This window comes from Tamandua tetradactyla, chromosome 16, assembly GCF_023851605.1.
Source record: "Tamandua tetradactyla isolate mTamTet1 chromosome 16, mTamTet1.pri, whole genome shotgun sequence".
Lineage (NCBI taxonomy): Eukaryota > Metazoa > Chordata > Mammalia > Pilosa > Myrmecophagidae > Tamandua > Tamandua tetradactyla.
Genome location: NC_135342.1, coordinates 32115033 through 32130486, shown reverse-complemented (window position 1 = coordinate 32130486; position 15454 = coordinate 32115033). Strand labels below are relative to the sequence as shown.

The 15454-nt window shown below is 47.4% G+C and overlaps 1 protein-coding gene across 1 annotated transcript in view; it reads left to right on the top strand.

The window, feature by feature from the left end:
- WTIP (WT1 interacting protein) overlaps positions 1 to 11870 on the top strand; it is a 41143-nt gene extending 29273 nt beyond the window's left edge. Inside the window, exons 6-8 of the mRNA XM_077132200.1 lie at positions 194 to 245; positions 997 to 1065; positions 3508 to 11870. Coding sequence (XP_076988315.1) covers positions 194 to 245; positions 997 to 1065; positions 3508 to 3648 — 262 coding nt within the window. The 3' untranslated portion in view covers positions 3649 to 11870. The remainder of the gene's footprint in view (positions 1 to 193; positions 246 to 996; positions 1066 to 3507) is intronic.
- The last annotated feature ends 3584 nt before the right edge of the window (positions 11871 to 15454 follow it).

Sequence of the window (15454 nt, the reverse complement as noted above, 5' to 3'; positions counted from 1 at the left end):
ATTAGGGAGATAGCTCAAAGGCTGGTGCCAAGGAGCCATAGCAGAAACTGCTCCCACCCCCAGGTGTCCACACAGGGGAAGAGGGCCTGATGCTCACTCAGGACATGTCATGGGGCGCCCATGGGTGGATATCCTTGTATCCTTGGTCTCTGGTCACTCAGCTGGTCACTTCTGGTTTCCTTTACTCCTCCAGGGTTTTTGCACCAAAATGTGCCTCCTGTGCCCGTCCTATCCTCCCTGCACAGGTAGGAACCTCTCACCTGGAGATGCTCAGGTGCCTGGCCCAGCCTGGCATCTGCCTGATCCTACGGGTCTTCCTCAGGTCTTGGGCCACAGTGGGCGGGATGAGCAGGTGCTCCTGCTCCATATCCTTCAGGGCTGAGGGAAGGGTTGTGCCCAGGTGCTCCAGGCACTGGTGTCTCCTGGCACAAGTTGGAAGGAAATGGTAGCCCCTGCTTGGCTGCCCCCCTTTCACCTCAGCTCCATTCTGCACTGATGTAAGGGCTGCTCCCTGGGTCTCTTCAGCTCTGTAAGCTGAGGTTGAGGTGGTTGAGGGACCAGAGAAAGAAGGATGTGGTTTGTGAAGGGGAGACCCTGGGTGGCCCAGCTCTGAGACAGTGGGGCTTCACACATGCCCTGCTTTCATCCCAGGCTGGTGTGCCCAGGGAAGCAAGACTGGCCGTGGACTTTCCTGACTCCACAGGAGTGAAAATGACATGTGCATACACATTGACCCACATTCCCAACCATGTGGCGGTTTCATTGGCCTGTGTGTGCTCTTGGCTGCAGCTGTGTTTGGATGCACAAAGCACATGCACATCCATCCCTGCACACCCACGGAGGCCCATGCTGGCCTCAGGGGACCACCTGTGCCAGCACTCACACAGTATGAACCACATCTGCTAATACATAAGCACATGTATAGGTGTGCACTCCCATGTGCAATTTGCCCCCAGCCCAGCATGCATTGTGTGCGAATCTCATCTCTTTCCCCAGGGCTGTGAGACAACCATCCGTGTGGTGTCCATGGACAGAGACTACCATGTGGAATGTTATCACTGTGAGGTGAGCCGGGTGGACCCCTTGGAAGGCCATGGCTGGAGCAACCCCCTGCCCATATAGTCTCCTTTTCTCTCTGTTCTGTTGCCTGTCTCTTGTATGGCTTCTTCTCCATTCTACTGTCCTCCAGCAGTGAGCTCTCTTCCTTCTTTCCAAAATATGTTTTCTTTAATTTCATGGGAAGACATCGCCTTCAGCTGTGATCAGGGCTATTGAGAGTTGCTCTTGAAGCAGTAGGAGGCCTTGGAAAACCAGGGAAGGCTTTCTGGAGGAGGTGATGCCCAAGCTAAAATTTGAAGGATGAATAAGAGCTGGCGAGGGAGGGAGAAGGGCAATTCCAGGTAATAGAAGCAGAATGTGCCTAGGTGCAAAGGTGAGTTTGTGGTTCTGTCCCTAGAGAAGTGGATTCCATTTGAGTTCCCCCTCATTGCTCTACAGTCTAGGTAATATCTCTAGGTAGTAAAGTGGGGGCCCTTGTGAGGCTCACCTTGTTTGTTTCCCCTCTTTCAGGATTCACTCACCTGCCTTGCCTGTTGTCCAATGTCTGCAGTCATTGTTTCAGTTATTTAGTTGTTTAAGGTGGGAGGGTAGATCCAAGCAGGATTCCCATTGTGGTTGTGTGGACGGCAGCCGAAGCCAGATGGGAGCTTCCTGGGAAGGTAGAGGAAGGTGGCTGAGAACAGCTCAAGAAGCACTGACTTTGAAGGATGGGTTGAAGCAAAGGGCGGCTGTGAAGGAGAGAACAGAGGGTGGGAAGAAAACCAAGAAGAACGATTGGCTTACAGAGCACCAAGGAAGGGCATCAGGGACCATCTGGGAGGAATCTTCAATAGGAAATGGTCTTTTTGGCAACAAGGTTGCCCGGGTGGGGATAAGTGGCCCACTGGGAACAGAAATCCTGCATGGGGCCCAGGGCAGAAGGATCAGAAGCAGACATCTGGGGAGGGGCCACAGTTTCCCCTTTCACCGTGCAAGTAGATGGGAGAGAGTCAGTTGGCCTGCTTGGAGGGCGACCTACGATCCTAGGGACCGTAGGCTCTCCGTGGGATCACTGCACACAAGGTGGATGCTGATAGTCCAGGACCAAGGCCTCAGCCACTGGCCGTGCACAGAGGGAGACTCCTCACTTGAGGGGAGCCCCTCCAGGATGGCATCTGAACCTTGTGAGTCAGCAGCTCGAGGGGCTGTAAGATGCAGTGCTGTTGTCCCCCAGGAGGCTGTTGGACTGAAAGCAGGGTCTCCGGGCCCGCTCCGTCCTCCCCTTTCCTGTGTGCGGTGCTTGGTGGCAGAGCTTAGTCTGTGGCTGGGCTGGAAGGACCCCTGGGATGTGAGTGGTTTGGGCCAGGAGGCCGGGACTCAGTCGTAGCCGCTCAGCTCCACTTGGACGATGGGTGGGCATGGGTCTCGGGGGCTTTGGGTAACAAGTGTGGAAGCTGTGAGGCAGAGATGCAGCCTTGGGGGCAGTGAGAGTAGACCAAAGGGCCACTGAGGGGACAAGGGCAAAAAGAAGAACTCGCCCTGCACAGGAGTGTCTCTTCATGGAAGCCCCTTTGATTGCCCTTCACATGCTTCCTGTCAGTTATTTACAAAGGTCAAATGAGGATAGAATAGCTTGTTAAATAGCTTGAGAAAAGGAGCTAATAAAATATACTGCAGTGATAAAGTGGTGAGATAAGGGACATGAAGCAAAACTCCTTGTAGACTTGTCTCCAGACTCTTCCCATTATCTCCTATGACCTCTTAAGGCAAATGCCCTACCTCTTGCCAAGGGTCATCCTGTGACCTTGGTGGTCACCTTTCTGACTTCTCAGCAGCTTCTGACGTGCTGTGCCTCTGTCTTTGGTACCCTTTCTTCACTTTGCTTTCAAGATCACCCATTTTCCACTTAGTCTCCTTCACTTCTTTCCTCCTGTTCTCCACCTCTTAAGCACAGAGTCTCCCGGGGCTCAGCTGTCCTCTCTTCTGGTTATCTGCCCTCCCTGAGCAATGTAATCTGTTCTTTTGTTTTCAGAAACCTTGAGGGGCAGGCCAAGGTGGGGCAGTGGCAGAGTTCTTGCCTGCCATGCCAGAGCCTGGGGTTCCATTCCCCATGCCTGCCCACGTAAAACAAAACAAAACAAAACAAAAGAAAGCTGAAAGATCAATATTAAAAAAAAACAAATAAAACCCATCGGGGTGCTGATGCCCACTTTTTTTCTCCAGCCAGTAACTCCCCTCGCTCCTGGTCCACTTGGATGTCTAAGAGGTGCCTGGAAATTGGGGTGGTTAACGCTGGGCTCCTCATCCCCTGCACGCCCCCCCCCCCCGCCCCAGAAAAGTCAGAGTCCTTACAATGGTGTGCAAAGCCCTCTAAATCAGCCTTCTGGCCCGGCCCCTGCCCTTTGCCCATGACGAGACCTGCCCCCTCTCCTGACTTGCAGTGGGGCTCAGTGCTATGTTCTTCCCCAGGACTGCGGGCTGCAGCTGAGCGGGGAGGACGGTCGCCGCTGCTACCCACTGGAGGGTCACCTGCTGTGCCGTCGCTGCCATCTGCGGCGCCTCCGGCCCGGTCCACTGCCCTCACCCGCCGTACATGTCACTGAGCTCTGAGCCGGGGCTGGAACCAACCCAGGCAGGGCCAGGGTGTGTGTGTGTGGGGTGTGCGGTGGGGCAGGTGGCCCCAGAGCAGCTGAGGAACTGGGTGTCAGGACCCCTCCACACCCCACCCTTCCTTCCCAAGGAGCTGCTGGCCCCAGGGGCCGGCCCCATGGCCTCCGGCGTCCATCTTCTATTTATTCACTGGCTGTGCCTCTCAGGCTGCTGCCCTCGGGGCTCACTCTGCCTCCCTCCTATCGCACCACAGCCCCAGCCTGGCCCTGGCTCTGAGGGGGTCTGCGACCCTCTCCCAGGGCGCTACCCTGGGGGCCGGGTTGTGGCTGGAAGGGCGCACAGTGGCAGCTCCTAATCACCTTGTCTGTGGTGGATGGGAAGGGGGTCTTGTTGGGGTGGGGTAACGGGGAGCGTGAGGAAAGATGCCCTTGGCTGGTGGCAGCTGTAAGAGCTGAGGGGCCTGCCTTTGGCCATTGTGGCCACTGGGGTTTGGCTACAAGGACTCTGATGGATGTTTTCAGCTACACTTCACGCCTGGTCCTCCCCATGCCTGGCCCCTGCCTGGGGAGCTGTGTCCCTTCCTATCCCTCGTCCTTCAGCCAGGTGGGAAGGACCTTCCCAGCAAAATTCCAGCCATAGGCCGGGAACGCCCTCTCAGTGCGCCCTGTGTATCTGCTCCATGACAAAAGGATATGATCTGACTTAAATTAAGTTTTTCTTTTGAGAATATTTTCATTTTCTTTAAAAGAATATAGTTTTCTTCTAAGATTTTTGGCCAAGGTTGTTATTTCTTAAAAAAAAAATTACAGGAAATTCACAAATGCCCAATTTGTATATCATGTAGCTCGTTTCCAAGTGGTAAAACATTGTAGTTTAACTATTTTTGTATAAATGTCTCTAAAATCTCAAAAATGCGTGTCTGCTTTCAGACTTTAGAATGATGTGGGTTTTGTTTGTGTCAGTGTCTGAAGAAGGGTGACTTTGCAAAGTGCTGTTCGGGGAAATGTGAAACCACTCTGAAAGACATGGGCATTGGACACTTGGCCTTCTCACCCAGGGGTTATGTTGGGTTTGCATTTGTGGCTGGTCCCATGGCAAGTGGCCCCTGGTCATGCGAAACCTCAGTGTTCATGGAGTTTGACTTAAGCTCATTTGTTCCTGTGAGAGCCTCATCCGCTCTTCTTGGGCTCCTGCTCTTTCCCTCCTTCCCTCCCATGTGCTCATGTGGGGTTTGCTTGCTTATATGTGGATATGTTTATAGCCAGTCCGGGGAGAGGGGAGGAGTGGCAGGGACAGTTGTGCAGCAGTTTCCCCCAGCGAGGGAGGTGACAGCCAGGGGGGCCCCAGCTGGGCTGAAGACTAGTACTGGGACGCCCCCTCGTGGGCAGAGGAAACAACACCACATAGGAAACTGGACGATAGTATCCAGGCTCGTAGAACACAGTGGTGAGAGCTGACATGGGCTAAGTGTGGAGAAGGGGGCCTCAGTCCGATCAGAGCAGCTTCTGGGAGGAAGTGATCCCTACGGGGCCAGAGAGAGCATGTTCCAGGAATGAGGTTCAGTTCCTACCTTTCCCTTCCTCTTGTGCTGGACAGCTGTACTTCCAGCCAGTTATTGCAAAGCTTTCTTCCAGTTACCCTTTTTTTCTCTCCTTCTGTCAAGGCTGCCTTGACCTGGGTTCCTCCTTGTTGCAAACTCAGCCCTTCTCTTTTCTCTTTTTCTCTGTCCACTTGGATGTGGCCCTCACCTTCCATAGGGGTCACTGTCACTCTCCACATCTGCCCTATCTTGATGGTTATCACACTCCTCTCACCCGGCTGACCGGGTTATCACAGCATGGACACCCCCTCAGGACCGTGTGTGCACACATACTTTGTCGAAAGTGAGGTCCAAGGGAGTGACCTGTGGGAGACTGACCTCATTTCAGACCCCACTCTGTTCTTTCTTTCTGGGCTCCTGGTCCCCACATTGCCTTCTGTCAAGACTGGTGGCCACCACTCTCCCTCCCACCACAGGACTTTTGCACATGCAGTTCCTGCTGCCTGGAGCTGCTGCTGCTCAGTGCTTTAATTCCTGGCCACATCTTCCAGATACCAGCTGCATGAATCTGTCAGGCTTCCCACTTGGTATATTTCATTGGCCACCCAGGATTTTTGGTCCTGCTCTCCAAGCTCATTGTTTTAGTTTGCTAATGTTGCCAGAATGCAAAATTCCAGAAATGTGTTGCCTTTTATAAAGGGGGGTTATTAAGTTACAGGTTTACAGTTCTAAGACCATAAAAATGTCCAAACTAAGGCATCCAGATAAAGATATCTTGACTCAAGAAAGGCTGATGGGGTCCAGAATACCTGTGTCAGCTGGGAAGGCGTGTGACTGGCATCTGCTAGTCCTTTGGCTTCATGTTTCAAACTGCTTCCCTGGGGGTGATTTCTTTTTTGCATCTCCTGATGTCTCTGTTGGTGTGGATTCTGAGCTTTTTCCAAAATGTTTCCCTTGTAAAGGACTCCAGTAAGTGGATTAAGACTCATCTTCAAAGGGTGGAGACACGTCTCCATGGAAACCATCTTAATCGTAAAAATGCCACCCAACGATAGGTCTGCCCTCACAAGACTGGACTAGGAAAAAGAGCATGACTTTTCTGTGATATGTAACAGTTTCAAATAGGCACATTCATTTTCCAAAAGTGGCATCTTCCAGTCTGTTTCAGGGGTTACACTGACCTGGTGGATGAGACTGAGGAAACAGCGTAAGAGCCAGACTCTGAGCCTGGCAGATTATCCATGACCCTCCAACCGTGGATGGTAAACCCACCTGCTACTAGGATATCCCCTCTCGATGTCAGCACCTCGAGATACCTCCAAGGGCTCTTCCTTTCCTTGCTTTGGCCATGTAGTTATTCTTTTGACATGCATCTCCTCGCTAGATGGTAATCTCCCCAGGTGAGGGCCAAGCTGTCTCATTCATGTGGTTGTCTATGCTACTACTGCTGGAATCAGACCCTTCCCTGGCCTTTATAGTCTCAACATGGCTCAAAGTGGGGAGGAACCATACGGCCTAAGGTTGGGTGGGGTGTGTGTGTGTGTGTGTGTGTGTGTGTGTTTCTTCCTGACCTACTCCTAGGAGGAAATCCATGGGGCACTGGCTCCTGGGATAACAGGATCCATCTGGGACAACAGGTATGTATCAAATTCCTGGTTTTGGGATCAAACCAGTATCTAGTTCTGAAGTGTCTGGGTTCCTGGAGAAATGAGATTTCAAGGGGAATACAGCTCATGCAGGAGGCAGTCCTTCCTCTTCCATTTTCCTTCTCTGGTCTCAAGGGCACTGCTGGGGTGCCCTCCCCAAGACTGGAGTATGTATCACATTTGGGCCCTTTCCTGCAAGAAAGGTTACCCTGGAGGGCAGAGAGGCCCTGAGGGCTTCCCCAAGGACATGAGGCCTTCCTGGGCCTTGGGCTGGGGGGACTGTGGCTCTGATGATCCTGGAACCTTGGAGGGAAGTACTCACTGGTGGTGTATGTGTACCTGTCATATGTTCATTTGTCTGTGCCCAACCACTCACCCTTTCTCCCTCCTTCCTCCCTTCCCCCTTTCCTTTCTTCCTTTTTCCCTCCCTCCCTTTCTTCTTACTCTTTTGTTTTTTAAACATATTTAAAGAGATTATTATACTTAAGTCTGATTGGAATAGAGAATAACTCATTGACTCTCAGGTGGAACTACTGGGTGGGTGGTGTTCCCATTTTCCTAAAGAGGAAAGATGGATAGAACAGGTTTGTGTAGGGGTTTAAATCTAAAATTCTGTTTGACCAAATGAAGAGGTCTGTCAAGTCAACTAGGCAATTGGATAAATCAGTTTGTGGCTTAGGGGAGAAGTCATGGCTGAAGATATACATTTCAAAGCTATCAGATATAGAAGTAGTCAAAGATGTTTCATGGGACAACATTGCATGGTAAGAATATGAGAAAGGAAAAAGGGCCTAAGCTGGAACTCTGAGGTGTGCCAACATTCATATGATCAGCAGAGAGGGACGTGTATTAGTTAGCATTCTCCAGAGAAGCAACCAACAGAGGATATCTGTAAATAAGAGATTTATAAAAGTGTTGTATGCAACTGGGTATGCAAGAATCCAAAATCTGTAGGGCAGGCCACATAAGCTGGCAGTGCCAATGAAGATCCTCAGTGAACTCTCCAGGAGAGGCTGGCTGGCTGAAGCAGAAAAAGAGATTCTCTCTTCTGAATTCTCCTTAAAGGCCTTTGGGTAATTAGATTATGTGTCACTCAGCTGACTGCAGATGCAATCAGCCGTGGATGTAGACAAAGTATTCATGATTTAAGACCGCAAAGTGTCCCCAAATTAACAGGCCAATGCTTGCTTGACCAGACAATTAGGCACCATCACCTGGCCAAATCGACACACAGACCTGTCACAGTCCACGCTTTTACAACTTGGCAGCTATACACATCACTTAAACCATACTTAATCTCTAAATAGAAAACAGTAACAGATGCATTTTTTTTTTTTTTGGCCTAGCAATGCTCAACTGTCCTGCATACAATCAGAAACACACTAAATCTCTTCAGAATAGGGTGCAAGTTCTTGGATAATATTCAGTCAAACTTGATCTCTTATAACTTAAATACTATAACATGAACAATGCAACTCATGTCATGTTAAAGGGGATAAGATAAAGCAAAGATATTTACTACATATGCAAATACAAAGATATTCATGCAAAACAAGTTGATACTATTATAGACATTGTTTCTGTAGCTGGTCATGTGGTTGTAGTTCATATTTATCACTACCTTCTTCCACTATGTTTCCCATGTTCCCTTTACCCTTAGCAAGCATCTTAGCTGGCCATGGTTCTTTGCCTGGTAGGGTGACCCAAACCTTCATTCCTGAAGTTTCTGGACCATCAGTAGTCCTGCCTGAATTGGGTCATTGCAGTTTTCTATTGACTTTAATCACAGAGCGTGGTAGTACTAAGAGATGCCTTACAGGATCTCCTGTATTCTAGGAAAATTCTTCTTTACTTCCATTATTTAGTTACAGTCCTATTTCACCTTGATAGACAGGGTCAGTTACACCAGCCAGTAAAGTAATCCTCTTCTTTGCCTTTTGATCCGGGGGCATGTGTACCCCAAAGTGATCAGGTGACTGTCTTAAGTTCCAATTCAGTGGAATCATCATTGTGTCTTCTGGTGGAAGCACTCCTGGAACTAAAACCTGTAGACCAGCAGAGTTCAAGGTTGCAGGGACAGGAAGCAAACATTTTCCTAGTAGGTCACTAGGGATAATAGTGGTGCCACTCCCATTTCCACCCCTTAATTCCTGGACCCATGAATCCTAGCTATGGGGGAAATAGCACCATAGAGTGGATGCTGATTTAAAGCATACATAGCCCGGAGAACATTGCCTCAGTTCTACAAGGTATTGCACCTAGTTGGGACCATAATTGGTCTTCAAAAGGCCATTCCACTGTTTTATCAGTTCAGCTGCTTCAGGATGATAGGGAACATGGTAAGACCAGAGAATTCTATGCGGACGTACCCATTCCCACACTTCATTTGCTGTGAAGTGTGTTCCTTGATCAGAAGCAATATTGTGTGGGGAACTATAATGGTGAATAAGACATTCTCTAAGTCCATGGATGGTAGTTTTGACAGAAGCATTGTGTGCAGGGAAGGCAAACCTATATCCGCAGTATATTTCTATTCCAGTTAGAACAAATCACTGCTGCTTCCATGATGAAAGTGGTCCAGTGTAATCAACCTGCCACCATGTAGGAAGCTGATCACCTTGGGGAATGGTGCCATATTGGGGGCGGAGTGTGGGTTTCTGCAGCTGGCAGATTAGGCACTCAGCAGTGACTGTAGCCAGGTCAGCCTTGGTGAGTGGAAGTCCATGTTGCTGAGCCCATGCATAATCTCTATTCCTGCCACCATGACCACTTTTATCATGAGCCCATGAAGCAATGACAGGAGTTGCTGGAGAGAGAGTTCTGACTATCCACAGAATGGGTCATCTTATCCACTTGGTTATTAAAACCTTCTCCTGCTGAAGTCACCCTCTGGTGCACATTCACATGGTACACAAATATCTTCATGTTTTTTGCCCATTCATAAAAGTCTATCCACAAATCTCTTTCCCAGACCTCTTTGTCACCAGTTTTCAATCATGCTCCTTCCAAGTTGCTGACCATCCAGTCAAACCATTAGCATCAACCCATGAGTTAGTATACACATGCACCTTCTGCCAGTTCTCTTTCCAAGCAAAATGAACAACCACATGCACTGCTCGAAGATCTGCCCACTGGGAAGATTTCCTCTCACCATTGTCCCTCAGGGACATCCCAGAAAGGGTCTTTAGTGCTGTAGCTGTCCACTTTTGGGTGGTACCTGCATATAGTGCCAAACCACCTGTGAAACAAGCCCAAGTTTTCCTTAGTCAACTGACAATAAGGAACTCCCCAAGAGGCCATGGCTCTGGGCTGGGAAAGAGAACGCAGTATAGCAGGAGTGGGGGCTATGGGCATTTGGGCCACTTCCTCATGTAACTTGTGGCTTCAGAACCCACCAGAGCACTATCTCTAATACATCATTTCCATTTTATGATGGAGTGCTGCTGTGCATGCCCAACTTTATGGCTTGATATCATCAATATAATGGACCAGTGTGATGTCTTGTGGGAGGGAGAAATGATCAAAGTACCTGTGAACAAGATTATGATAGAGTGCTGGAGAGTTGATATACTCCAATGTAGAATAGTGAAGGTCTATTGCTGGCCTTACCAGCTGAAAGCAAACTTTCTGGTGGTCCTTATTAATAGTTATTGAGAAAAAGCATTTGACAGATTAGTAGCTGCATACCAGGCACCAGGAAATGTGTTGATTTGCTCAAGCAATGATACCACATCTGGAACAGCACCTGCAATCGGAGTCAGCACCTGGTTGAATTTACAATAATCCACTGTCAGCCTCAAGAAACATCTGTTTTCTGCATAGGTCAAATTGGAGAGTTGAATGGGGATTGGTGGGAATTACCACCCCTGCATCATTCAAGTCCTTAAGAATGGCACTAATAAACACAATCCCTCTAGGAATCTGGTATTACTTCTGATTTACTATTTTGCTGGATGGGAACAGTTCTAGTGATTTTCACTTGGCCTTTTCTACCATAATAACCCACACTCCATGGGTCAGAGAGTCAATGTGGGGATTCTGCCAGTTGTTCAGTATGTCTATTCCAATTATGCATTCTGGAACTGGGGAAATAAGTGCAGAATGGGTCTGGGGACCCACAGGACCCACTGTGAGATGGAATCCATTGATTACCTGACCTCCATAAGCCCCCACTGTGGTGAAACAGAGTGATATTTTGGGTCCCCTGGAATTAATGTCACTTCTGAGCAAGTATCTAATAATCCCCAAATATCTAGATCATTTCCTTTTCCACAATGCACAGTTACTCTGGTAAAAAGTCATAGGTCTCCTTGGAGAAGGCTGGGAGGAAGATTAACAGTATATAAATTTGTGGTAGTAAATAGAGTCCTTCCCCAAAGAGACCCAGTCTTCCCCTCATTCAAGGGGCTTTGAGTCTGTGAACTGTCTCAAGTTTGGGAATTGATTAAAGGGCCATGATTCTCTGTTTTTGTAATTAAAGTTAGACTACTGTTCACTTGACCTAGAGCTATTCTGCTTATGCAGCTCAAAAAAAATAATTTAGTAGACTGCCCATCTATTGTACTTCTAGGTACCCCGTGATCTACTAGCCAATATCATAGGTCTCTTTGAGTCAGTGTTTTGACTGTTGCTTTGAGTCTGATAGCCACACCCACCTTGTCTTTGGTGATTAAGTGCCACCACCTGGCCTCTGTCAACTTGGGATCTGATCATCCCCATTGTGTTTAAGGATTCCACCTCAGTGATGGCAGTTCCCACAGTAATATCTGACCTACAGAGAAGGGCAACTATAGAGCTCTTCAGGAATGATAGAGCTAGTCTCACAAGTTTATTGCTCATAGTTCTGGTAAAAGGTGTGTCCTCTGTACATTTTTAGGGTGTGTGAGCAGGTATTCCATGATAAATCCACTCTAACATTCCAATCTCTCTAAGCCTTTGGATCCCCTCATCTACATTATACAAGGGTAGTTCTGGCATTTCCACCTCAGGTAATGTTGACCACCTTTTGATCCATGTTTCTGCCAATTACCCAAACAAGCTGTAAATGCCATTTCTTTCTTTCTTTTTTTTTTTTTCTATTGCACTTTACTTTATTGTGCTTCGCAGACGTATTTTTTTACAAATGAAAAGTTTGCGGCAACCTTGCGTTGAACAAGTCTATTGGCGTTGTTTTTTCCAACAGCACATGCTCATTTCATTTCTCTGTATCACATTTTAAGTAAGATGTCCACATTTTTTAAAGACAATGCACACTTAATAGACTACAGTAGAGAGTAAACATAACTTTAATATGCCCTGGGAAACAAAAAAATTCATGTGACTTGCTTTATTGAGCTATTCGCAATATCTCCAAGGTGTGCCTGCACACGCTATGAATGAATCTGTCAGAGGTGTGATGCATTCTCAGAGGGTGCTGGAAAGATAAGAGCGTTGAGGGCACATAGCAGCCAGGGGTTAATTAGTCTGGGGCTCCCCAAAGTCAAGATCTCATGGATGAGGAGGGGTAATTGAGGTCAGTGGGGGTAGAAGTTTCCAGGCTGAAGTGATGGTTTGCAGAGATGACCTGGGATGGGAACTGAGATGGAAGCCTGGCTGGGATTTGGACAAAGAGTGTGTGCTATGAAGCAGGAGAGCAGGAGGTGGGGGAACGCGATACAATCCCGAAGAATGCGGAATATGATTGATTTCGATTCTCTCTCCCCATACCACCAATTTTCTGATATTCATTTAGGTTCCTTGAACTCTGTCTCAAAGACCACCATTGCATTCCTTTCACTTTACATTCTTGCACCTTGGCTGATGTGAAAAGCTGTTCGTTAGGGGGTGGAGTGCAAACTGCAGGTATTTAATTGTTTCACAAACATTGAATGATGCACCTACAATGCACTGGGCTCTGCCCTGGGTGCCAAGGACATAAGTCACAGGGACCTCTGCCTGCATGAGGGAGACCAAGAATAAACCCAATAAATATGCTGGAAGTCAGAGGTGATGTGTACCAAGGAGAGAAGCAAAGCAGAGAAGAAGGAAGGGAAGTGTTGGTGGCATAGGGGTGGGTAAGGAAAGCGGTGATGTTTGCATCAAATGTCCAGACCAGCACTGCCCAGCAGAAATGTAACGAGAGCCACCTATGACATTTTAAATTTTCTAGTGGCTGCATTAAAAATGTAAATTGAACAGGTGAAAATAATTTTCATGTTTTATTTTACCCAGTTTATCCAAGGCATCAATCCAACAGGTAATCAATATGAAAGATTATTACTAAGATCTTTTATGTTATTTTCTTTGGACTAGATTTTGGTGTGTAATAGGCTGCACTTATTGGTGTGTAGTCTACACTTACAATGCACCTCCATTCAAGTGCTGAATAGTCACATGTGTCATGTGAGAGGTGCAGAGAGTGATATTTGAGTTAGGACTTGAAGGAAGTACATATTTGCACCTCCCACCTTGGGGTGGCAGGTGTGGAAAACCCTCTGGGCAGGGGAAACAGCCATGCAAAGGCCCTGGGGCTGGACCATGCCTGGTGCATTTGAGGGACAGCCATGAGGCCAGTGTGCCTGGAGCAGAGTGAATGAGGGGCAAGTGAAGGAGATGAGGGCAAGAGTAATGGGGATGGTCATGCAGGGTTTTGTGGGCTTCAGGAAGGACTTTGGCTTTTGCTCTGAGTGAAGTGGGAGCCATGGAGGGTTCTAAGCAAAGTAGGGAGGGGGATCTGACTTGGAATAAAATAAAGTCTCTGTGGCTGGAGGAAGGAGGAGTGAGAAGAAGCCAGGACACTGGGAAAGAGGCAACGACACCGGTCTAGATGAGGGATAATGTTGCTGGACAAAGAGGTTATGCTGGACACAGTGATAACAATGGGATAAGCCAAACCTTATCCTCTGGAGGACCACACAATTAAGTGGGCAAGAGATTCAAGTACAAGTCCCTCCAAACCCAGCTCTGCAGGATTCATAAACGAGGAGGAAATTACTGCAGATGGGTGGATGGAAGGTAGCACACACAGTCAGACGTCCAGGTTTCAAGTCAAATCCTGGACCTGTGCTTTCTTGTCCTGTGACTGTTGCTATATTCCTTAACCTCATGAGGCTCAGAAATGAAGAGAATCCAAGTTTCCTCCTTCCTTGAGCAATCTCAGCCAACACCCAAGAGGTTGGATCTCTGGTATCCCTCCCTGGAAGGATGCGAAGCAATGAAGAGGTGAACAGAGGAGGGAAAAAGTTTGGTTGCAGAGGCATGTTATTGCCATTTGTAACCCCTTGAGCAGCAACACTGAATCAAGAATCTGCTTAGTGGGTCCATGTCAATAAATTCAGCCTGATCCAGCTTTATAGCTCTTCCACCATTATCCCACACCCTTAGTATATATTCCCATACATATTCCTCTGATTTCTGTCTATATATATTTGAAAACTCATGCATTTCTTTTGGAGTCTCGAATATCTCCTTATGGGTCACACATTGTACTTCACCTTTTGGGGCCTGATGGAACTTTAGTTATGGCTCTGGAAGAAAAGAGAGGTGTGGGGGTGAAGTCATGAGAAGAATTAGAAGTGTCTTTCAAACCAATTACCTCAGTACATTCTTTTGCTGTTTCATCTTGTGAAACAGGATTAATCTCTCCAGATAGAGGAGAAAGAGATGTTTCCCTAGGGACAGTGTTTACATGCTAGGAGACACTGAAGGTTTAATCTCTTCAAGCGGAGGTTGGATGGCCAACTCTTCAGGGCTGACTGGAGGTTGGGAAGCTCTTTCCTTAAGGCAGGGTGGACATTGTTGAGTAGCTGTCATTTTAGGGTAAGCTAAAGATATGTGGCTGCTTCCTCAGGGCAGATTGGAGGTGGGGCAGCTGTTTGCTCTTGGCAGACCATTGCAGGTTTATCTAGAAAAGACTCAGCAGAATATAAGGTTTCAAGGTCCCTGCAGCCATCATTATCAATCCTTATGTCCCTATTCTAATTTTGAGGATCCCACTCCTTTCCAATCAGTGCCCTCACTTTAACAGCAGACACCCTGCGAGTTTGAGATTTCCATTTATGTTGTCAGTCTGCTACTTGAACAATGAGATTCTAGGTCTGTTTTTCAGATATCACAAGTCTGCAGTTACAGGAAATAAGATTTTCCTTCAGGACACATAGAAACTTTTACATCTTTCATATGACACTTAAGCTGCAAATTGAAGCCTCCAGCTCATCCATCCCTTTCATTTTTATAACTGTATCCAGCCTATCTAGAAAAATCAGCCAACATCATTATACTTTTTTAACCCCACAAAACTTTGTTAAATTGTCAAAAACACTGTCACCCACAATCTTGCCTCATGTAAATGTACAATTAGTAGAATCAAATAGTAATATTTTGTGTATCTCTATCACCAATTCACTCCAAGGACTTTCAGTGCCACCATGATGATTAGAAATAGAGTCATCAGTGCCTTTGAATCTAATTAGAGTAGAAAACTAGTTGTAAAAACCCATTTTTAAGATTCTGTGTGTCAAGAACCACCCCTGGTACCAAGTTGTATTAGGGTTCTCTAGAGAAACAGAACCCATAGGCAGTATCTGTAAATCTGAGATATGTAAGTGTCTCATGAAACTGTGGATATGCAAGAGTTCAAAAT